Source organism: Manduca sexta, chromosome 26, assembly GCF_014839805.1.
Source record: "Manduca sexta isolate Smith_Timp_Sample1 chromosome 26, JHU_Msex_v1.0, whole genome shotgun sequence".
Lineage (NCBI taxonomy): Eukaryota > Metazoa > Arthropoda > Insecta > Lepidoptera > Sphingidae > Manduca > Manduca sexta.
Genome location: NC_051140.1, coordinates 6,513,904 through 6,539,210, shown reverse-complemented (window position 1 = coordinate 6,539,210; position 25,307 = coordinate 6,513,904). Strand labels below are relative to the sequence as shown.

General features: G+C 36.1%; 2 protein-coding genes across 5 annotated transcripts in view; both read left to right on the top strand.

Annotated features, from left to right (window-relative positions):
- Nucleotides 1–17,018, top strand: part of LOC115453088 — a 30,661-nt gene extending 13,643 nt beyond the window's left edge. For 2 of the 3 annotated variants that reach the window (XM_037443261.1, XM_037443260.1), the window contains exons 2-7: nt 6,302–6,461; nt 7,965–8,066; nt 11,882–12,019; nt 12,642–12,731; nt 13,360–13,516; nt 15,674–17,018. In XM_037443261.1, coding sequence (XP_037299158.1) covers nt 6,365–6,461; nt 7,965–8,066; nt 11,882–12,019; nt 12,642–12,731; nt 13,360–13,516; nt 15,674–15,725 — 636 coding nt within the window. In that variant the 5' untranslated portion in view covers nt 6,302–6,364 and the 3' untranslated portion in view covers nt 15,726–17,018. Of the gene's footprint in view, nt 1–4,485; nt 6,033–6,301; nt 6,462–7,964; nt 8,067–11,881; nt 12,020–12,641; nt 12,732–13,359; nt 13,517–15,673 lie in introns of those variants that run through there. The other variant, XM_037443259.1, reaches the window with a different exon arrangement.
- Nucleotides 17,019–17,261: 243 nt separating this feature from the next.
- Nucleotides 17,262–25,307, top strand: part of LOC115453089 (solute carrier family 46 member 3-like) — a 32,058-nt gene continuing 24,012 nt past the window's right edge. Inside the window, exons 1-3 of one of the 2 annotated variants that reach the window (XM_037443263.1) lie at nt 17,262–19,104; nt 19,420–19,509; nt 19,954–20,061. The gene's annotated coding sequence lies outside the window, so the exon portion shown is untranslated. The remainder of the gene's footprint in view (nt 19,105–19,419; nt 19,510–19,953; nt 20,062–25,307) is intronic. The other variant, XM_037443265.1, reaches the window with a different exon arrangement.

Below are 25,307 nucleotides of genomic sequence, written 5' to 3'. Positions count from 1 at the left end.
GTCGCGGTCACTTTTATTCTGAGATAGACTGCAAGCGGCATGTGCCGCGGCTGCGGGTCTCCATCCTATCACCTATGCATAGGTTTTCCCATTACGTCCGATACACTAGCAACCCAACTAAATTTAGTTCGTGTGACATTTAAAATAAAATCTTTATTTTAACCAATTCTAATCTGATGACCCTTTCAAGATAAACAAAAACTATGAAGGGTTTGTGTATTATTTCTTATGTATTTGTGATATCATTCGACATAAATTATCGTAACCCAGAAACAGTGGCGGTCCTTTCATAGAAGCCCAAAAGCCTGGCTTGCCTTAAAATTATTTACCTTAGTACACAAATACCGAATATGGAACAATAATCATAATTTTACAAAACAATTTTCTAATATAAAACAATACCGCGCTATGTACCGCTGTACTGCACCGGTTCCCCTCGAGTGCATCTACAAACACACTACAACACCTTAACACACACTACCACACCCACACCGTATCAGTATACACTATACACACATTTCGTTCATAATACCAAACACGCACACAAAATATATTCGTGACTCTCACTCTCGTTGGGTTTTACGAGGCTTTTTGCATCAATATTTCCTTCTCACTCACACTCATGTATAGAATATGGCTAAAATTATACCACATATGTATGTGTATACACATGTGGTATAATTTTATATAGGCACATAGGCACGCCACTGCCCAGAAATAAGTGTAGCGAAGTAAGATTACTGTTTCGCTACACCTATTTTATTAGGAATTATATAAGTAGTGTAAGCGCCTTGCAGTTCGCGTCACTACTGGTGCTGCGGTCGGCCGCAGCCGCACGCCGCGGCCGCATCGCTTGTCTAATGGCTGCACGCTTCAATGTCGCTTTGCTCGGAATCAATTAATAATAAATGCATAGAAATAAGTAGTGTTGCTTGCAACCTACGGTCTGCGACTGCGGTTTGCGCCTTCTTTAGAACTTGTACCCTTAAATTGATGCAGGCGTCATTGTGTGTACATCTAGTATTTAATAAAACTAATCAGATATAAATGACTCGAATGTTAAAATATTATCAAATACTTATTCACCGATATTGCTAAAAATAATGTCTTTAATCTTATCATTTTTAGAGATAATATGTCATTTTGCAGCTTTCAGCTGAAAGTGTATTACTCACTTTGTTACAATATGTCACATCACGCCTAACCATAACAACATATATGACGTGGTTTCGGTCATTGATGAGCAAAGGAAAAAAGAGAACGAGAGGGGCGGGGAGAATTGGGAAATCTAACCGCACAAAATTTTACATCCCGTCTCTACCACTAACAAAACTTTCATCGAAACTAATATTTTAAATGCCAAAGTTCTTGATATTTGTTATTATTTCGTCTCGGATGAACGAAATGGAGATCTTTACAAAGAAGAAATAAATAAGACCTTGAATTATAAATTATAAGAATCTACTTTAATGGCTGAAAAACACAATAAATTTTTGCTTATGACTAGCGCGCACACCGATCGCGGAAGGTAAAGTCTTATCGTTATTATGCGGTTGGTGATAAAAAAATATTAATACAATCATCGTACAATGAAGTTACATATTACTAGAAAGTCACAGATTGCGAAGAGGCGCGTTAACAATTATATACCTTAAATCCGCTGACCGAATTTTGATGCAAGTTGATACTTTTATTTCTTTAAAAATATCTGCCATGAAATGCGACGAGTAACATATAGTTAATTAATTATAATACCTTATCTTATGAATATAGAAAGACAAATTGAATTTCACGCCTTTATGCTTGATAGCGCCGCGACTAGAACATCGACATCCCATGATAAGGTTTCCCATTACGATGCCATATGTCGATATATACATACTTTTGCCATACGATGCGTATCGATGTATGGTATTATTTTTTACAAAAAATTGTTTATAGAAAAAGTTTAGCTGACTCTGGGTATATTTAAATATTTTTAGACGAAAAAGACTCCACCGTGGAGGTGAAACGAACGGTATTGACGTCCCAACCAGGCAGTGATCGGAAGTGACCTGACCCGTATGACTTGGTGAACACATCCGCAACCAGTTGTGTGCCAAGTCATGTGTCAGAGTGAAACCATGGGCATCTTGGAGAGCCCAACCAAACTAACAACATCAAAAAATAATTGCATTGATCATTTTTATTTTATTGACATTAAGATTATTTTTCTCTAAAAAAATGTTTATTTCTCTCTAGTAATAAACATTTGAAGTTTTTTTTTTGGTCTGACTTTCAATGTAGCAACATTTATATTTCGAAAGCGTTCTTTTTAAGGCGATACCTCAAGGTCCATTTTCATACATTTTGTTTCACCTTTAATCTGGGTAACTAAACAAGTATTGACAAGTAAAGAATTTAAATTCACGTCTAGTTAGTGAATTTAATATGACGAAATTTTAAAGGCCGAAATATCCATGATTATTAATTATTTTTACGTTTTTCTTTCAACTGCGAGAACTAATCACTAACTAGACGTGAATTTAAATTCTTTACTTGTCAATACTTGTTTAGTTACCCAGATTAAAGGTGAAACAAAATGTATGAAAATGGACCTTGAGCTATCACCTTAAGGATATTTTTTAAGTAAAATTGAATAACGAACACCTCATAAACGAATGTCTTTAAATTTAAATTATTTTTTAAAACTTCTATCGAAATATATATAAACTAGCCTGTACCAGCGGCTCCGCCCGCTTGAAATAGTTTTTCTAGGATACATTTTTACGTTACAAATGTTACGTTATATACTTTCCTGATAGTAAGTAGCCTATTTTATTTTTAGGTTCTCAGACTATCTTCATACCAAATTTCATGTGAAGCCGTTGGGTAGTTTTGAGTTTATCCTATTCAGACAGGCAAACAGATGTGGCGACTTTATTTATTGTGTGTTTTCCAAAACTTTTCAAGAATAACAATTTCGTTTACATATTTGTTGCGTAAATTCAACCGTTTACTCAGCGCACGCAATGAAAGCTTTCAAAAGTAATAAATGTTCCGCGTTTTTGCAACATTTTTCATTACTAATCTACTTCTATTGGTCATAGCCTATTTAGCCTGTAGCCTTTCTTGATAAATGGGCTATCCAACGCTAGAAGATTTTTTCAGTTCGAATCAGTAGTTAAAGCATGTTCAAACAAACAAACTCTTAGGCTTTATATAATAGTATAGAGTTTAGCTGTTTATCAGCTTATTGCCTTAAACATGATTATATTTGATTAAAACAATAACAAAGGTATTTTAGCGACTTTCCGGTACTTTGCGTAACATAATTGTGCCTATTAGATAAAAATGGTCACTTTAGTGTCACCTAACTATATTAGAGAGAGGGGGGGTACAAAAACATTACGGCGCGCTACATGGAGTGGCGTGGGGTTCCGTTACGTAATACTTATAACTTACTAATATTATTAGTTCGTAAATATGTTCGGATGTTTGTTAGAAGTAAACGCAGAAACGACTGATGGGATTTGTAATAAATTTGGCACTCAGGTAGACTATGTCCTCCGCCCTGTGTAATGGGAGCGTTTGGAGAAACCACCACGGTAAACCCCTGACTGTCGTAAGAGGCGACTAATAGGGGCCACGAAGGGGGTCGTCGGCGGGCAGCAGGGCTGTCCGCCCTAGTGCATTTCTGTGCATTTCTTGCACATTAGGAGCGCCCCCCCCCCCCCCCACATTTAAGAGACGGGCTGCAAGGCGGCACCGCGCAGGGGCGGCCGCGGACGAAGACTCGAACCTGCTGTCTCGGGGAAGCCCGCAGTCGTCTCTTATGCGCCGAAAAGGGTCAACGCGGAGTTTTAGTTGGTCGGCCGTTGCGTAGGGACTTAGGTTAGGTTCATTGGTTAGGGACTCGGCCCGACCGCCGCCCGAGGGTCCCGGGCCGCTTCAATTGTCGGGTCGTAAGGCAACGGTTACTCCAACATAACCGCTCAGTCGCCCCCCTCGAAGACTGGGCGGTAGTAATAAGGGACTTTCTCCGCGAAAACGTAGACTACGTCCTAGATTCACACATTAGGAGTTTTTAGCCCAAAAAATTCTCTTATGATAAGTACTTAATGCTGACGTCGTGTGTTTTACTTTACTTTACAATATGTTACTGATAATATGTCTTCAAGTAAGTAATTCATAATGACTTCGCATGGGTTAAGCCAGCAATATTATTATATGTATGATGTTTAAAAATTTAACGCTAATGTATTATTTGTCGTATACATATTAAATTGTTGTGTCACATGATTACTACAAAAAAAAAAAAAATTATATTCAACTTCAAAGAAGATTTAAATATTTTTCTAAAAAAGTATTAATGGCATATTTGAGAATGAAATGAGCTTCGTTTCCTTTTATTTTTGTAATGTGACGTCACAACTCAAAATGTTACATGATCTACTGACCACGTGACCTTTTTTGCATGTAATATCAAAATGAAAAAAAATGTTTATACCAATTAAGCAATAGTTTTTTTGTGTGATAAAGGTTACTTTAAAAAGTAAAAAATTTTAAAATACTTTTTTAACAACAATGAAGTAGCCAAATCATAAAGTCTTCCACATAAAAAGGATTACAATTAAGTGAAAATCATATCGGGATCCATTCCGTAGCTTAGAGAAAATAAACAGAGAAACAGAGAACTAGATAGCTACTTTGGTTTATAGACACTGTTTATAGACTGATACGACCGATGACTTTAAGGAGTTAAATGTTTAATCACCTGATTACTAATACCTGCCAAAGTTGTCCGGAAGAGATAGCTCGCTTCTAGAAACAATACCGCCCGTTAGTAATGTTATTTATTTATTTTGTTTGTGATAATACCAATGGTTGCTACAAAGAGGGTAGATTATAAAATTACTTTGTGTACCAAATGCACGCTGGCTCCTATTCCAGTGTACGGAACATTCGGCTGTTTGTATTGTGGTATATCGCTCAATTAAATTATCTGAATGACAAATGAATTCGCATAGTTTGAAAAGATAATTACAACATATTTACACATAAACATGATACAAAAAAGAGACGAGTAATGTACCGTCATACAAAGCTCTTTCCGGTAGGTCCTATCAACATAATATTATCTCTATCTTTATCTTCACGGGTTACTTTAATCACAAGTAAATCTATAAAAACTGCACTATGAGCATATGCTGCTCACAATACGATTGATCACCTAAAATAAAGGTTCATTAATTTTTTAATCAAAAATGGAAGCTGAAAAAGCTACTACAGCAGAATTGGATACAAGTCCAGCTCCAATGGAATACAAGGATATGTCATTTTGTCAACGAGTCAAATATGTCAAGAGCCACGTAACTGTAGAAGTAACTGGGTTTTTAGTCATTTTTGCGAACATTCTACAAGGAGTGGCCCAGCAAGTCCTGGGCTTAGAAAAAGCATGCCGAGTAAATTTAGGATTGGACGACGAGATCTGCGATGCACTCAGAGCCCAGAATGGGACAGAAGATTTATTACCTTACGAAAGAATGATCCAGGAGCTATTTGCGTCACAAATGATATGGACAAGTGCAATGCAAACCGTACTCTCCTGTATAATAGCCGTATTTGTCGGTGGATGGAGTGACGCGACCGGCAGAAGGAAAGTGATAATGCTGGCCTGCCTTTCTGGTGAAATAGGACTGACGTTAAACAACCTCATTAATGTGATATTTTTTGATCAAATCCGTCTGGAAATTTACCTATTTTTTAATGTATTATCTGTTAATATTTTCGGAGGAAGCGGTGTGATGTTCCTGGCAATATTAAACTACATGTGCGATATCACGACACCGGAAAATAGAACACACAGAATGGGTTTTGTGAACTTAGCAACGTTTGCCAGTATGCCGCTGGGCTTATCCGTATCGGGTATTATTTTAAGCTATGGGGGATATTATGCTATATTCGTACCGGCACTAGTTCTGCACCTTATAAATTTGTTTTATCTTATATTATACATATTTGACACTGCCAGAACCGAAGAACATAAAAAGGTAAGTCATTTTGCAATATTTTCCTTTCAAGTGCCAGTCAATTGTGACAGTAGACCGAAAATAAGTAACAAGTACACACACATAATATGTAATAATCATGTAAGTACACGACATAAGATGTACATTTACCGGTTATTATTCATTTTTTTTTTTTGTAATAATTATACATACATACATACAAAAGAAGTTCAATTTTCATGTCATACTTAGTTATTAAATATACGCTAGTCATATGCACATGCTTATCATGCATATGTTTGTCCCACCAGCACGACGGTAAAGGGGCGATTCACTTCTTGAGGACTTTCTTCAACCTTGGAACTATAAAACAAATGCTTGCAATTGTCTGGAAAAAGACAGAAAACAACAGAAGGAAAACACTGCTGATATTAATTGGTACTATTACTTTCATCTACGGACCTTTCATTGGTAAGTCAATTAAATTATCTATTACAAATGTATCGTCCCACTTCCTATCCAGTTTCGCTTAGCTATACGAAGAAATGATACCACAATGAAATAACTGACATTTTATTTATGTGTGATTATAATAACGACGCCTGCATTTCTTCATTTTCAATATTATAATTAGTACTGTCACCGTTATTAAATCAATGCTTTTTGTTTTTATGAATTAATCTCTAGACGGAGTCGCGCGCTTCCATGACATTTAAACAAAATAGACCAACTATTATAAGCTTAGTGTGCATGAGAGCTGCGTCATGAATATACGCCAATGTGCATCATACGCTGTCCCTGCATAATACTACTTAGCCTTGTGGGCGTGCATAATGATTCCATTTGTTGCAAGGATCCCATTAAAATTCCAAGAAAATATTAAAAACATAAAATAATCGAATCGAAACAAAATATTTTTTCGGTTATAATTTTGTAATAACTCTAATAACAAAGATTTTATTAAATTTATATACACAAGTCCTAAATTCAATTTATCTTAACCACTGGGACTGCCCGTTTTGCGTCAATGACGATACTACGACGCGACGCGACGCCGTCATGCATTTGAAAAAATCGAATTTAGTGTATAATGTCGTTAAACTTTTACACCAAAAAATTATTTTAAAAAGAAATTTATCCAATTTATTTTTTTATTTATTTCTTTTGCCTTAGTAAAATTTATAATATTTGTATACTTAATTCTTATGATGTCCACAAATTCAATAATATTTGATTAAAAATATTATTGGATTCCTAGTATTTAACATCGGAAAATATTATATTATTTACCGTGTAGTAAATACATTTACTTTCGAAGGATTTTTCCCTTTTTTTGGGAAATGCCGATTTCAAAAACGGATAACCCAAAAGAAATGTCAACGAGCTTATTTTGCAAAAAGTGACTATAAATAATGTAAGTTGCTGGTGATAGGAGGTGACACTATTCTTTGTTTTAGAGTCTAAATCTAAAATTTAGGTCGACGTTTGTCGTTTCTGCATACTTTAAACACACAAACCGACATTTTAAACAGTGTTAATTTGGGTAGCAACAGGTGTGAACTCAGAAACAGCACGAGGCGCACTGACCGCGGGAATTGGATGTAGAAGTGAACAGTTCACTTTTGTTTTCCTTCAAAGAAGACAGTCTAGATGTATATTTTTAATCAAAACCTTTTTAGATCGAATTATATTATAATGTACGCTTTATAAAGAAAATGAGCAAGGTTACGTTATAATTAGAATCACTTATGTTCATTGTTTCAGTCAATAATTGTAAGCAAAAATAATAAAGAACATATTTCGTTGCTGATTAAAAATATTCACAAAATCCAAACTTGCATGCCGATATCTTTACACGCTCGGAATTCATCCCCAATACCATTATAATACTTGATTATTTTGATAAAGTTAATATCTCAGATAAATTCCTTCAATTATTGCTTAATCGTGTATTCAATCTCAATGTGTTTTTAGGGGAAATGGCAACTTTATATATGGCGACCAGATATCGCTTTAACTGGGATGAAGTACAGTTCAGCTTCTTCCAGACATACAACTTCCTCATAAGTGTAACAGGTAAGTTTAAATTTGCTTTACTGCTTGCGGATGCACCAGTATAAAAGACTACCCCGTATAATAATGTCTACATTAGCATAATATAATATGTTGGGTCACGCTCGGCATATCTATGAACTAAATTCCATACGAATCTATTCAGCGATCCGTGTGTTTACTTCTAACAAATATCTAAACATTTAAACCTCTAAATATCCCTAAAAGTTACACATTTGTTTTAGTATGAAAAGGTTCAATGTTCTATATATCAATCTATACTTCTGTACTATTATGTATATAAAGCTAAAGAGTTTGTTTGTTTGAACACGCTAATCTCAGAACCTGCTAGTTTGAATTGAAATAATATTTTATTGTTACATGGCACATTTATTGAGGAAGGCTATAGGCCATATAATATCACGCTTTGACCAATAGGAATGAAACATCAACAAAAATGTTGCTAAAACGGGGAAAAATATTCCTTTTGCAAGCTTCCGTTGCGTACACTACGTAAACGGTTCAAGTTACGCAACAATGATGTATGACGGAATTGTTCCTATTAAAAGATCTAAAATATATATTTTACTAGATGACCCGGTGAACTTCGTATCACCTACATACATTTATTATTGTTATTTATTGTGAAACACAATTTTGCCATACAATACGTATGTTATCATTATCTGTCTCTCGCTAGTCGAGAGTACGGTTTGCACGTGAAGTAACTCGTCGTACATTTGATTAACTTCGACTATCTAAGTCATCTTCTCCGTGGCATTTTGCGACAATAACGATAAATAAAGTTCTCACGCACTGACAAATTGATGATAGATTTTAATAATAGTCTTGAAATTTATTTATTTATTTTCTATTTTTAAGAACCCACTGACACTTTTACACTTTATTTATTTCTGAAATGTTTTGTATTTGAACAAAATAAACCAAAGAAATCGGACCTCATATTACAACTATGAAACAGACAAATTTCTTAACGCACCTACATATATGTGATAGCCAGACAAAAGACATCAAATGTTTCATGGCTAGGAACATTTTGTATTGAAAACTTAAATTGTCATTTTTAGTATTTTCCGTTATTTATTATAAATAAATAAAAATAAATAAAATACTTTATTTATCACGTAGGCGAACAAAGTTGCACTTATGATACGTCAAATCAAAGAATAAGAATAATTATTATTTCTAAACAACTATTAAAATTACTTATATAACTATAGAGATTTTAAATTAGGGATAAAGTTTATGTTTATACAAAAGACTAGGTACAAACCGAAGTAACCAGCTCGGGCTGGCAAGTAGGGGGAAATAGAAGGGTAACGCGTCGCGATCCTCACCGGCGAGGACATGAGCCCTAACCTAGCTAACCTACCAGCCTTTCACTAGCTACCTAAGTGATGACTACCCGAAGAAGAAAGGCAGAAAGAAACTCCGGGCTTTTTTTTTTGTCATCAATTGTTCAGTACTTCTTTTGTATTTTTTCCAAGTCTTTCTTGTACATAGTCACAATAGTTATATAAGCTAATGCACGCACATCACCGTTAACATGGGATAAGATGAAATCCAATCGACTAAACCTGGAGCGGCATAAAATAAAATTAGCGATAGCAAATAAAAGAGAACATAGATTCATACTTAAATAACGGCGTACAGCGTGCATTCGCCTACATTTACAATCATAGTTTTCAATCATGAGAAAAGAAAAAAAATAGTGATATTGAGCAGGCAAACACAACATGATCGGGTGGTCGTCTTTCAAAAATTACATTTCATTAAGATATGATATGATTATGTCAAATTAGAACTAAAGAAATGTCATTATTATAAAAAAAAAAGCATGTGAGACATGTAACAAAGACATTTTAGGCAGTTAATTAATTACTAATGTGTGCTAACATGGTGGGTCATTGTGTGCAGGACAAACTTTCCAAACCGTCTTATCATTAAGGTAATCAGATACAGTATAGTATCCTTTACACATTAATTCACGCTTAACATAACACTTGAATTTTTGTTCGGTCAAATTGGTAATTTCGAAGGGAAGTTTATTATAGAACTTAATGCTATTAACTAAGAAAGATTTATTGGTTTTGCAGAGCCTATGATTAGGGACAACCAATTTATTTTTATTTCTGGTATTTAGACTATGCAAGTCACTGTTTTTAATAAAAGTACTAAGGTTTTTACGTACGTACATTATATTCTGAAAAATATATTCGGCCGGCAAAGTCAGTATATTCACCTCCTTAAACATTTGCCTAAGGGAATCATGAGAGCTAAGGTTGTAAATAGCATTATTATTTATCTTCGTCATCGTTTAATCCATCCCTGGACTTCCACAAATAATTCAAAACCAAAATTAGCCAAATCGGTTCAGCCGTTCTCGAGTTTTAGCGAGACTAACGAACAGCAATTGATTTTTATATATATAGATAAGAAAGTCCCCCTCCGCATCTAACTGGCTGTCTGAACGCGATAAATTCAAAAACAACCCAAACGGATTTCTATGAAATTTGGTATGGAGATTGTTTGAGACCCTGAGAAAGACAAAGGCTACTTTCTATCTCAGCAAAATATATAGCGTATACATAGACTTAAACAAGATATTTGGAGAGATTAATGTAACGCTGCACAGATTTCTTTTTAATAGTGAAATATCGTTATAGAATACTAACAAAATATCGTATAACTGTTCAGTTCTATCAATAAGATCTGTTTTTTTATCGATAGGTCCAGTACTAAGGGTTAACTGACGATACTTGTGCATTTACTATTGACAAACTACTCCGTCGAATTAATAACTCCAAAGAAATACAAATGCCAACTCAATAAAAAACCAATTATATCATTTATTATAGCCTTATTGTGATTAATAACCCTAACTTAAATGATTATGCAACAGAAAATATATTAATGCTTGAATGATTGTCCTTTATACCATAACCTATACTACGCGCTTTATCTACCGTCATAACATTTGTTTAGTAATCTCTTATCGAAGTATTTATCCTGACATCAGTCTGATTATATTATCTTGATTATATTACGCATTTTTTTTAAACTGTTGCCCTATACAATATATAAAAAAATTATCATTCTGTGGGTCATTGTGTATTGGCAGTGAGTCAAAGCAATCTTACTTTTAATCATCTTTTATTAGCCCTATAATATATACTGTCTCACTGTCAGGCACGGGCATCCTCTACTACTGAGAGGGATTAGGCCTTAGACCACCACGCTGACCGAGGGTCGATCGGTAGATTTCACACACCCTCGAATTTCCTATAGAGAACATCTCAGGTATGCAGGTTTCCTCATGATGTTTTCTTTCACCGTTAAAGCAAGCGATAAGTCACAAAGAATACACCAATAATATTTAGAAAAGTTACAGGTGTGTGCCCTTGGGTTTCGAACCTGCGTACATTCGTCTCGGCAGTCCGTTTCATAACCAACTAGGCTATCGCCGCGTTTCGCGTTTCGGACGATGACTAAGTAGGGGGATGTTTCTCGGAATGTAAACATTTAAATTTGACAGATTTATGTCGATATAAAATGGCGGATGTCGTATATAAACATTGTTAACTTATTCCTACTCAGCATGTCATAAGATAGTGGTTAGATTAATGTCTTCAAGGCTTATGACGTACATTTATAATACTGTACATATACAGTATTATAAATTTCCACCCACTACAAAAAATAATGAATCACCTCAACAACAAATACATTATCAATCGCGGATATAATTATATTATTATCTAATATTTTGCTGATCATATTTTTTATTATTGTTTCTATTATCGAAATTCACATTACAGGTACTTTGATATCTTTGTTGCTGTTCAGCAAATATCTGAAGTGGCACGACAGCGTATTGGGAATAACAGCTACTACCAGCAAGATTCTAGCAGCGTTTGTGTTTTGTTTCGCACCGAACACAGGCATCTTCTACCTGGGTGAGTAAGGCTATCTCGACTGCTGTAGTATCAGTGGAAATAAATTTTCATTAGTCCGTGAGCCTTGGGTACCTGTCTCACCGCCGATGAGGAAAAGCGTACTATCGACTATTTTCCCGTTTATGAAACGTCATATAGATGTAGATCTTGTACAATTGAAAGGAACATATACCTACTGAGTTCATTTTGACATTGTGTTGTTAAATTAAATCTCATACTTGCCAATAAAAAGTTAAATTTTATACGCCGTATAGCCATTACTACTCTAATATAATTCCTTGCATCATGAAGCGTCATATTTTCAGTCAGAACTACTTACGCACACGTCAGAATACTCAAACATACGCTATATTCGCATTAAATTACAAAATTATCAAAAAATCTGAAAATAAAATTTAGGCTTTTTGGTGAAAATATTCGTTATTCGTGGATGATTTTTGCCACCATGTTATCGGAGGTAAATAGATGGGTATGTGGTTTCATTTACTAACGCAATTTCAAATTGTTCCAGTGTATAATATAGTTGACAGGTAACTGTTCACACTGCCGCCGAGTGCACTCTTTCTACTAGATTGTTGCAGCGACATATATAGTATATTTGTATAATTCAATTTCATTTCAGGTCCTCTTGTTGATATATTAAGCGGTGCATTGTTACCATTATTGTCAATTAGATCAATTTACACAAAACTAATGACACCGGATGAACTGGGTAAGGACTATAATATATTAATATATATACTAGCTGACCCGACAGACGTTGTCCCGTCTTAACTATGAATTTACAGCGTACATTCTGTCAATCGCTGAAAGTTATTTCAAACAATTGACAGTTATATAAAATTAATATGTTCGTTAAGTTTTCTTAAATTTTCTAAATATCCGCGCAATTTTTTCTTTCATAAGAACCTTCTCATGACAATAACAAAGATAACAAAAAAAAAATTGTGAAATCGGTCCAGCCGTTCACGCGTGATGGCGTGACCAAGAGAAATAGGGATTCATATTTATATATATAGATTTCTGATAGACAAAGTGAGTACACTAGAAAACTCAACTGCACTCACTACATACTACTGTAGGTCTACAGTCAAGATATACCATCGACCAAATAAAGTTGACGCGACCCTCGATGGTACCTACTGGGTGTACAGTTAACCACGAGAATAGCTAAACAAATTCAAATTTTCAAATCGCTTTTAAATTTTTGTGATCGTATGAACAATGGTTTTTTATTCATTATAATAAACTTCAAAGACGTTTATACAACATACGTCTTTGTAAATGAAATGTAAATAAATAAATACAACTAATTAACATTGCTGTTTTGTCATTTTTAGGCAAGATGACGTCACTATTTGTTTTGTTTGAAAACCTGGCGCCAGTGATTTTTGTCCCGGTTTACGTTACCATCTATACTTCCACCATGGACACGCTGCCAGGAGCTGTTTATCTATTCGGAGCCGCCGTGACATTACCAGGACTACTAGCATTCTTGTAAGTTAAAATCTTAGTAGTCCAGCTATTCTAATCTCTAGTATTATGAACCTATCCATTAAATTCCCTTGTAAGGATATTATCTTATCTATACCCAAATTACTCGATACACAATACTTCCAAAATTAAAATAAAGTTTTATCTCATCGACACTAAACATCACACTATCACCGCCTCGGCTAATCTGAAGTATATTTAAAAAAATGTTATGAAAATTGCTCCAGGCGTTTCGGAGCGAACATGCATACAAATTTATTTTTATACCTATGTGTAAAAATTGTTTTGAGGAATGTTCAAGTAATGATTTCTTATGTTTACGCGAGTGTTGGGAATTAAAATAAACCTAGTTTGCGGATTTTATCACGGTTTTAAATTATAATTTTCTCTTGACGTTTCGAAAACTTTGCAGCATTCGTGGTCACGGGGCGGACTAAGGTGCTTGTCATCCGAAAAGGCAAAGTTACAATATCTACCAACATTTTAAAAATATACAATTTTTTTTTTATTTTAACTGTTGACGGTCCGATCTACGCAGAATAAGCTCACAGTGTTTTGCAATCTGGCAGGCAGGCTTTTGGGTTCCGTTTTAATTAAATGTAGAAAAGGAATCCAGTTTTGTGCAAGCTTCCAACCATCCTATATATTGAAATTCGTATGTTTTTTTTTTATTTTCAATAGCCTCATGAATCATCCTAGGCAAGGATCGGTGTTCTTTGGCAAGGATTTGTGGCTTATCTAGTCGCTGATAATTATGATTGGAGCCTCTTTCAGAGTGTTCAGCAACTGCAGACTTCGTAGAGCGTCGGTGTTTGATGTCAGCAATATAATGTTATGTTCTTTTACGCGGGTCCCTATATTCCTTTGTTTGGCCGATATAAGAAAGGCTACAGCTGCAATCTATTTTCTATACGCCCGGTTCTCTTAGAGGTATATGGCATTTGTCAGGTGGTTAAAATTGACTTGTATTCTTAGGCTTTAAATAAGTTTTCATAGAAGCACGCTTCAGGATGTAGCCAATCTTGTCGGTGACTCTTTTCACGTATGGTAATACAACCGGAACACGTTCAATTGTGACTGGTTTCTCGCGGTTTCTGTGACGGCGGCGTGAAATTTGGAACATGTTATCTCACTATGCTTCCTTGACATGTTGTAGCTCAGCGGTCAGGTGTTTCTCGTAACAGATTCCTTGTGCTCTAAAACAATGATTTGCCCACGATAGCTAACTGTTTTGGATGATGATGAAATTTACCGCTCACAAGCCTGGGATCCAATACTCCATTTAATTAAATCGAAACCCAAATTTTTAAAAGGTTAATTGTAAAATGTTGGTAGATATTGTAAATTTAACTTTTCGTATGACCATCACCGCAGTTCGCGCCGTAACCACGAAGGCTGCAAAGTCTTCGAAACGTTGGGAGAAAATTACCTATAATATAAAAACCGCGATACAATTCGAAGAAACAGTTTTTTTTTCAATATTCAAATAATATTAACTCGAAATGGCCTGCATTATATTGACTGGGTAATGAGTGTCTTTTAGAATTCACCCGGTCCCTAGCCTATTCTTGAGCAGCACTTTATTAACCAAAGTTATTGCTATTAGTAATTATCAGGAGTAGTTCTTAGTATGGTAATAGTAAGCCATGGACCTGCTTATACCATCATGGACATGTTCAAACATGACGTCATGCAAAACTTTTTCTTGGCACGTGCCGGGTAGGAAAACTATGGCGTAGATTTTTGAAAAACTAGATAATGTGAATCTGTACATTAAACTACAATTTAAGACGTTACCGTAATATAATTAAAACATATTTTTAATACCCATGCACAATACGTTTGCACATTATTTATACGATTTCAATTAAGTTAAAATTAACTATTTTCCTAGATATATACCTATGTGCATTATATAACAAGTTGATAATGTTGTCATTTAACTTATATTAACTGCAGAAGCGGCAAAATTAATGACAAAAAACTAAGTGTAAATATACTCATGTCGAATTGCCGTTTCACCGGACTATGAGAGTGAAGGAACAGAGAGTGCACCCGTGTATTGCGCACTACAATAATTGCTACGTAGTTACTTAGCTGGATAAGATCAGCTCTCCGTTAAATTCATTCATTCACTTATTAATAAAATTTATTTTTCAGATATCTCTTCCGCATGCACAGAGTAAGTTTGAAGAAAACGATGATGCCGTAAATGAATATATTACCGAAACTCATCAAGCGCAGTCTGCAAAGAAAAATATTTATGCATATTAACATGCTGTGAAAAAAATATGTCGTTGGATGAACACACGCCGCGAGAAGTGGATGCACTGGTTGCACCTGTATCCCTTCGGGAATAAAAGTCTTGTGTGTATGTGAGTGTGTGTGAGTGTTTATAATAAATTATAATGGATAAAAGGTCGTGCGATTACCAGGTACCAGATGCTGTGATTTCCGGGTTTGACTTTATAATAGATTTATCTAGTTTTTAATTTGCAATACGTGTGTTGTTGTCTTCGTTTTATCCCTAGTACGTAATGTGTACTAGTACTAAAAAAAACTAGTACTAAAAAAATTGTTTCCCAACATTGCGAAGACTGCAGCCTTTATGATCACGAGAAGACTGAGGTGTTGGTCGTCTGTATACTCAGTTATAATATTTATACATATTATAAAACAAAGTTCTCAAAAGCCGTCTGTCTGTAAGTGATCGAGTTTCTCAAAACCTACTGAACGGATTTTGGTACACTTTATACTAAAAGGTAGTACAATTCTTGAGGAAGGTTTACGTTAATAGTACATTACGATTTAATGTAAATTGACAGAAATATAACGATTACTGTTGAAGAGGTCGCGAGGTTGTAAAGACTTGTGGGTCAGGTTTACGCGGGAACAACTGTGTGACATACTGATTTTCACGCAGTGAACCCGCGGGCACAGCTAGTCTACCTATATTTTACAATAATACAAAATGTTATTATTTTTGCGGTGATACAGAATACGATTAAATTGTAATTTTAGTACCGGGACGCTATGATTACCATTTTGACAGATTACAAGCAAAGGTAAAGTCTCAATTCATTACATATCAAAAATATATATAATAATCAATCCGAGCGCATCTCTGTTTTTAGCTTAATAACAAGTATTGCAAGGAGTAGATTAAAAAGTTTTACTAAAGCTAAAATAAAAATGCTTACTTTATATATTTCAATGAACCGAATATTGCAATGAAAATGAATGTACTATAAGTAGCAAAATAAAACCGGGAGGCGTGGCTGCAACGTCACAATGACATTAGTGCCGTGATCAGTCGCGCGAAAAAAAAAGGCGCGAAACAACCGACCAGCGCGCGGACCACTGCGTCGGTGATACACTTTTGCTTGCATTTTTCTTCGGATCGAACGGACGTTCACAACCGTTGCATTTCGCTAACTATATTTTTATGTTCTTGCTCTTTTGCTTATTTGTTAGCTAATTTGATTCAAATTGTTGTCTTTTTGTAAATAAGTTAAGTTTTTGTTATAAGTACATACTAAATACTATTTTAGTTTTCATTGTTGATTTTTAAATAAATAAATGTTGGAACACTAAATCTATATTTTACTACGCGAGTTTGCCGGAGGTAGAAGTTGTACTGGCCAGCGATCCTATAAGAGACGGTGGTATAAAATATATAAGTATTTCTTTTAATTAAAAATTTCGAATTTCGAAATCCAAGTGCCGAGTTGTGTCGTAAAATTATACATTACATACATTTTACTGCACGATACATTAACAATATTGTACAGCAATTAGCTCCTTCAACGTAGTTACGAATTAATACGAATCTTGATAAGCGTACAAACGCCAATACAGCTATCATGGTGCGCCGATATTGCAGTTCCTTAATGAAGTCTGAAATAAGATTGTGCCACCGATTCAAAAATCTTGGCTGATACTGAGAAGAAAAACCCAGTATTACTTTGTCTAACCTGGGATGCGAACTCAAGACCTCGAAGTGGAAGTCGTACCACGCACACGATTCGACTACACCACTGAGACAGTCAACTTGTTACTTACTATTGACTAACACGAGACTACTGTGTAACGTAGTTGCTGAACTTGCTAATATATAACTTTAATCGAAATGTTATCTTTTGTTCTTATATGAAATAAAGTACTTAATCCCTTATTTTTTGTTGTTAAGGACACAAAATTTTAACGGCAAATTGTATTTTTAAATTTGTTTACCCACTTTTGTAGCTGACTGTACAACAGCAGAAAACAATTCATTTTATTCACTAGGTGTTGCTCGCGACGTCTATGTATTTAAAAAAGCAGATTAAACCTCCTCCTCCAAATATTTTCAGAAATTTTAGCATTCATAATACACTACCCAACCAAGTCTAGAAAATAAGCCAAGTATATCGACCTATTTATGAACCTGCTTAAAAAAGTACTGGCCACTTAAACAAAAAAATGTAGGAAAAAAATTAAACAAATGTTCGAAATTTAAAAAAAAATTATCAAGCAACAAAATCTTTTCGAAATATGGAGGGAAAACTGAACTACATCGTAGAGTACGGGATTTTCTTACGTAAAAAGTGGGGATTATTGTAAGTTTTAGATGTTTACTTGTCAAAAACAAATATCTCTACTGACTTGTAGTTTTTGTGACTCTTGAACGTTATGTAACGCCGTCATTTAACATGGGAAGACATGCTTAGAGCAGTGGGTATGTTGGAATTTGGGCGCAGTCAACGTGAAATCGCGAAGGTTATTAACACGCAACCAAGCGTAATGTGACGATCATGGTCACGCTACAGGGCTACGGGAGATGTAGTCGAACGCCACCGAGGAACATAGAGGATCTCTACCCAGAGATAAGACCGTTATCTGCAAAGCGAGGCAAAGATGCAGTCTGGGGCTATAGCTCGCCAGTTGGTTGAAAGACTCCAGTCCCAGCACGAAGTGGTTATCAGTGACTTAAATGCCAGAAGAAGGTTACATGAAGTTAATCTTCACGCTCGCAAACCGCCAAGGCCTCTAGCTCTGTGACGTGGAAATGGAGAGTGTCGTTTCGTGTGAGCTAACACACATTGGTTGGCACGTGTTCAGTTTTCGGTGGAGTCTCAATTCGGAGTTCATCCCGATTCAAGGTGAGTACGTGGTGAGCGAGTTCCTTATTGCCAGAGTTAACTCTACAATCCTCAGGAAGTTCATCTTTACTAAGGCAGAACCATAGTGGTGTAAGCTGGAATTCGCCTAGTTGGAAGAACAGATCTCGTTTGCTTACGAGGCAATTCAAATGCGGAGCAATACCCTGACGAGATTGTGCACCCTATGGTTCATCCCTCATCGGCAGCAACTCTGCCATAATTTCATGTTAATGCACCGTAATGCTGATGCATACACCGCAAGGCTGGTGATGCACTTGTTCCGCGAGTACAATATCACCGTATACAGAGGCGTGCTCAGTCCGCCGCAATCCTATTGAGCATGCGTGGGATTTGCTTGGGACAACAGTTTTCAGTCATTTTTCCGAAACTTTAAACATGGGAGAAGAACATTTTTCACACCTTTCCAGAATATGGAGCCTTATACCACAGGTGATAATTCATAACCTCATTCTCAGTAGATGTAGAGCCGTCGCTAATGCCTTAAGAGATCTTACAGATTATTAAAAAGTTACTAGTAATATTCTTTTTAAATAATTTTTAACTATGCTTTAGTTTTTATTTTTTTAATCTGTGAGACTGTGTTGATTTTTTGTTAGTTTAATTTTTATTACTATAATTAATGTTACAAAATTCGTAAATTTCTCCCGAGAAAATGTTGCATTTTTGATACTTCAAGCATCCTTTATGCCAAACTTTTTGAAATAAGCGAATCGTTTTTTTATGATATTGTTTATTATTTCTCAGCTTCTCTCGGAGATATAGTAAGCGGCGCGAGGTTAGCGTTATTGGCCGTCGAATAATTTTTCTCAAAACTAATGAGTCCGCATGAACTTGGTAAGGATTCAAAAGAAAATGGGAACCACCAAAAAATTCTTTCTTTTTCATAATAATAGTTTAAATTATTTTTGCATCTTTATAACATACTGATTTCTTTATTATGTATTGTAGCTTAACAATAATCGTAGCTTGGCCAATTCATATTTTATTTATTAGGCACTATGGGATATCCTTTTCTAGATATTCGAGTGAATCCTCTTTCTTAGACAAATCAAACATAAAGTCTTATATAAATATTAATGAATAAATACCACTAACTAAAAATATTGTTTTATCATATTACATCTACCCTACACACTTTGGATTTTTAATTTTGGTAGAGGTCGGATTAGTGGGTAGGCAACTATAATGTGTGGTATTAGTTCATGCAGTTTTGTTAATAAATAAGTTGGAACAATTTGTATAAATAAAATAAACACTCAAATTACTTTTTTTTTAAAGAAATCTCAATATCACTGCCGGGCCCGGGGATCGAACACATCACGGGACGGCATACACACGGCGCGTAGTGGATGAACCAGTTGCGGCTCTACTTACCGGGATAAAGGCGTGAGTGTTTGTGTTCTTTGTTTTTATTCGAAAAACATGTGATTTGATGTAAAAAGTTGTTAATTAAATGTGAATCAGCGGCCTTCAAGCCGGATGCACATGGATAGAGTAAACAGTAAAATCAACACGCGTACTAGCTTACCAGCACCTAGAGAAAACTATTTATATTGATATAAATAATAGGCGGTAGCATAGTTAGTAGTTTAAAGTTCTACTAACCAATTTACTCTACTCGAGTACAGCGGGCTCAAGTCAGGTTTGACCTGTGTTGCACCTTTATTGATAAACTAGCTTCTGCTCGCGGGGTCGCCCGCGTGAAAGTTATCCCAACATAAGAAGCAGCCCATGTCCGTCCCAGGGTCGCAAACTATCTCCGTACTAAATCTCATCAAAATCCATTTGGTAGTTTTTGAGTTTATCGCGTTCAGGCAGAAACACGCGGCGTGGGAATTGGTTTTTAACCGACTTCAAAAAAAGGAGAATTGGACGTGTTTACCAATTTTGAAGTCGGCGACTTAATAAAATTGCTAGTTCTCGTACATTTGTTCATGTATTTATCTAGCTTAAATAAAAGTCACTAGCTGTTGCCCGCTGCTTCGCCGGCTTGAGGTTTTTCCGGGATAAAGCTTTCCGTTACAATAAAATTTACGCCATATATTTTCCAAGGCTAGCACCTCTAACCGTTTACTGAGCGCTCGCAATGGAAGCTCTTAAGAAGAACCAGTTTTCTCCGTCTTTGCAATATTTTTTATTAATGCTATGCCTCTATTGGACATAGCGTGATGTTACACAGCCATAGCATTTCCGGATAAATGAGCTTTCCAACACTGAAATAATTTTTCAATTCGAACCTATAATTCCTGTGATAGAGCGCGTTCAAATAAACAAACAAAAAATCAAATTCTTTAGCTTTATGTTATAGTATAGATTCCGGGATAATAATCCCGCTCTATTTTTTCCCGGGATAGAATACTTTCTATTCCGGGAAAAAATAGAGCGGGATGCCTATGCCCTTACCAGGCTCTTTAACTAACACCATGCCAAATTTTATCGAAATCTGTAGGGTAGTCTGTGAGTTTATCGCGCTCAGTCAGGCAGACAGATTTTGTAATATATATTTTTGTTGTGAAGAACAATTCCGTTATACTTAATTGTTGCATAACTAACCGTTTACACAACTTTCGCAATGAAAGCTCTCAAAAATAATAAATTTTACCCAGTTTTTGCAACATATTTCATTAGTGCTCCGCTCCCATTGGTCATAGCGTGACGATATAATTTATAGCCTATAGCCATCCATGATAAATGTGCTATCCAACACTAAAATATTTTTTCAATTTGAAATCTACCAGTTCCTGAGATTAGTGCGTTCAAATAAACTCTTTAGCTTGACGGCGCGTCTCATGAAAGTCAACTTCAAGAGTGACACCGTCGGTCACTCTAGCGGAGCGTCGTGTCGACGGTAGCGGGGCCGACCATCTTTACTTGGCTTTTGGTGGTACAGAACGGCCAACGCACCACGTTTGCGACGAATCGCTACAAAACGTGTTAATCAGTGTATCAGTGTTATAATGAGTTCAGATGAAAGCCCTCCTGCGCTATCAAGCTTTATATAATAGTACTAGCTTTTGCTCGCGGCTTCGCCCGTGTGAAGCTTTCCGGAATAAAAGTCCACTGTATGATAAAAGTCTTGCTACATATTTTCCCAGAACTGATAGGTTCAAACTAATTTTATCCCCGTGGGGGTTGAATTTATCAAAATCCTATTTAATCGAACGTCTTCATCATAGTAGATCCAATCTTTAATTTCAGTTCATTCAGTCGAGAATCTAAGATTTATACAAACTTTCATCCTATTTTATCCCTTTAGGGGAGGAATTTATCAAAATCCTTTCTTAGGTGACGCCTACGTCATAGTAGCTTTATGCATGCAAAGTCTCAGCCCGATCGGTTTAAAATTGACAAAGTTTCATACAAACTTTCATCCCCTATTTTATTCCCTTGGGGGAAGAATTAATCAAAATCCATTCTTAGTGGATGCCTACGTCATAACATCTACCTGCATGCCAAATTTCAGCCTGATCCGTCCAGTGGTTTGGTCTGTGCGTTGATAGATCACTGTCAGTCAGTCAGTCACCTTTGAGTTATATATATATTTAGATAGATTTTAAATTATATTTTGATATTTAGTGGTTTTTAAAGGCATTATATTTTTTTGTTATTTAATAATTTATAAGGATAAATAAAAGTAAAATCATAAACTAATTGAATACTTATAACTAGTTCCATGGATAGTAAAAGACATAAAATTGCGTTTCTTGCTTCGTAGTCCTAATAAAAAAACAATCTGATCCACATTTAAGAAAGGTTCGTTTACAAACCTTTACAGGAAAATTAGCAGAATTTAAATCTTTTATGGAATTATTTAGGACATTGGTTACTAAAGATCCAAAATTGTCTGATACTGAGAAATTATATTACTTACACTCTTGACGACGAGCCAAAGAATCTTACGAAACATTTGTCTATATATTTTTGTATTTCTTGAAAAGACAATATAGTAAGTAATAAACGAGCACTAGCCGATAAACTGTTACATAATTTGAGGCAATGGAATACGCAATTGGTTTCAAGAAAGGGGCTCCCGGGAGCAAATATTATATATGACAAATATTATAAAGGAAAAGGATATTCCAGTTTTTACTTATGTATGTTTAAAAACCATTATCTTCATAATTGATCTTGTACTTTTAATCGGGCGTTAGCTAGCTGTGATTTTAGACCGTTTATTTCTTCACCGGGTTCTGCATAGGCTTTATCTCCGATTCCTTCGATGGTCGACAGATCGGGTAGACTTGAAGCTTACTTGTCTGAATAGATCTAAATTGTATCAGTGTTCATCGTATTGCATTTTTTTTTCGTAATGGTTATATTGTTAGTTTTCATTTTTTATTTAGATACTAGAATAATCTTGGGAACACAGGAGGGAGCGGCTGAGTAGTATAAGCGTTTTAAGCTGCCATAAATATTTTTTAAGCGTTATAAATTATGCAAACAGTAATTGATGCATAGCCAACTCCAATAATGTCCAGCCAGATAATTTATAATCCTTTAAAAACTAAGAATACTTACAAATAAAAAAAAAATAATAAAAAGAAACAAAATTCCAAATCATTTCAACGGATTCTTTACACAGACATTATTTAAAGTGCCGCCATTTTTAAGGTGCCTACGGTTTCATAGAAACTATAAAAACATTAGAAAGACGTAGAAGAATTCGCGTTATAGTAGGTATAACTTAAAAATGTAGAGTTAGGTGATTTGCAATGTTTGATGATAAATCTGTGTATCAATACATCATACATTTAAAACAATGAATCGATTTGATTGGTTAGACTCGTAAGAAATGTTATATAATTTATTTTATTTATAGCATAAATATACCAAATGCCCTCATATTTTTTTACAAGTAGTTATGTTCAACTGGCAAACTTTTTTTTCGAGCCCAATAAATGCTTTTTTTGCTGCCACTAGTTAGTGGAACGATTATGATAGTTTCACTGGTCTTACGGCCCAATGTCGACACTCGAGAGTATAGCATCATCCGACCGAGCAATGGACGGTAGTTCCTAACCCTAACCAAAACCCGTGGTGGCCTTCTTCGGCGCTTACGAGATGGACCCGAGGTATCTTGTTGTACTAAGCTAGCTGCTCGGAACTGTCCCTGCCCGACTGGCGACCTGTCTGGTTTAATGTAGATACAATTAACATAGGGCGTTAAATGTGTTTAAAAAAAAATGATCGATATAGATCTGTCGCCTTGGTATTGATAAAGTTATCGATACAAAAAGTGCGCGTAATAAGAAATATGAGATTAAGTACTTTAAGACGTTAATTTATCAATTCAATTCAATGAAAAGTATTTTATTGTGCGTAATTTGGAGACATGTGATTGTTTTATATCTTTTAAATTATAAATTACCCTAATAATAATATTGTAAACTAGCTTTTGACCGCAGCTCCACCCGCGTAATAATGTTTTCGGGCTACAGTTTTCCGTTATAAAAGCCACGCTATAGAAGCTTCTAATCTAAGCTTCCTATAGAAAAGGATAGCTTGACTTTTGGATGGGTTGACTGTGATGCGCCATTTGCGAAACCACTCGCCGAGCTGGTCGGCGGCGGCCTGCAAAATGCGCACCACATGTTCCGGTTCTCTACGTGAAGCGTAGATCGCCGTGTCGTCCGCGAAGAGCGCCAGATAGGCGTCTTTGTATCTAGGAATATCGCTAGTATATAGCGAGAAGAGAAAAGGTGATAGCGCGGAGCCTTGCGGGACTCCGGCCGAGATGGTATGACGAGAGGAAAGGGTGCCCTCGACGTGATATTTGAAACCGCGATTCGACAAAAATTCTCGTATGATGTGCACGAGCTGTGTGGGCACGTTGAGAGTGTACAGCTTGTAAAACAAGCCGTTGTGCCACACTTTGTCGAATGCTTTTTCAACATCGAAGAAGAGAGCACCGGTATAAAATCCTAGATTAAATTTAGAGTACACATGCTTCGTGATGAGGAGTATCTGATGCACGCAACTGTGCCTATTTCGAAAACCAAACTGCTCCGGAGGGAGCAGATTGTGGGAGTGAGCTACTATTTTGAGACGGTCGAGGACGATCCGCTCATAAAGTTTCCCTATCGTGCTGAGTAGGCTAATTGGCCTATAAGAGACCGGTTCTGATGCGGGTTTACCCGGCTTGTGTATGCCTATCACGACTGCCTCTTTCCAGGCCTCAGGAAAGTATTAGTTTTGGAATGCTGCATTGAAGATGTCAGCAAGAATCTTGACCAGATGCCCCGGTAGCATTTTCAGTAACCTAGTGGGGATACCGTCAGCCCCGGGGGCTTTTCGCCTATTTAGTGCCTTGATCAGAAAGACGACTCCTTCAATCGTCACCGGCGCGAGGGGGTCGGGAGGCGCGTCGACGTCCGGGTCGATTGTTTGGATCGGTCGCGGAATAGGCGGCGGAGGGATCGCGTTCCTATTTTCGACGAATGTGTCTACCGCAACAAGATGATCGTGGTCTACGGGGGTAGATGTGAGCGAGCATTGAGACTGCAGGGTGGAGGCTAATAATTCCGCTTTCTCGTCGTCATCAAACGCAGGGCGTTGATTCGGACGATTGAGCGGAGGAAAAGAGGCCACATCTTTTCTCTTGAAAGAGCATACCACATACAGGCATGACAGGC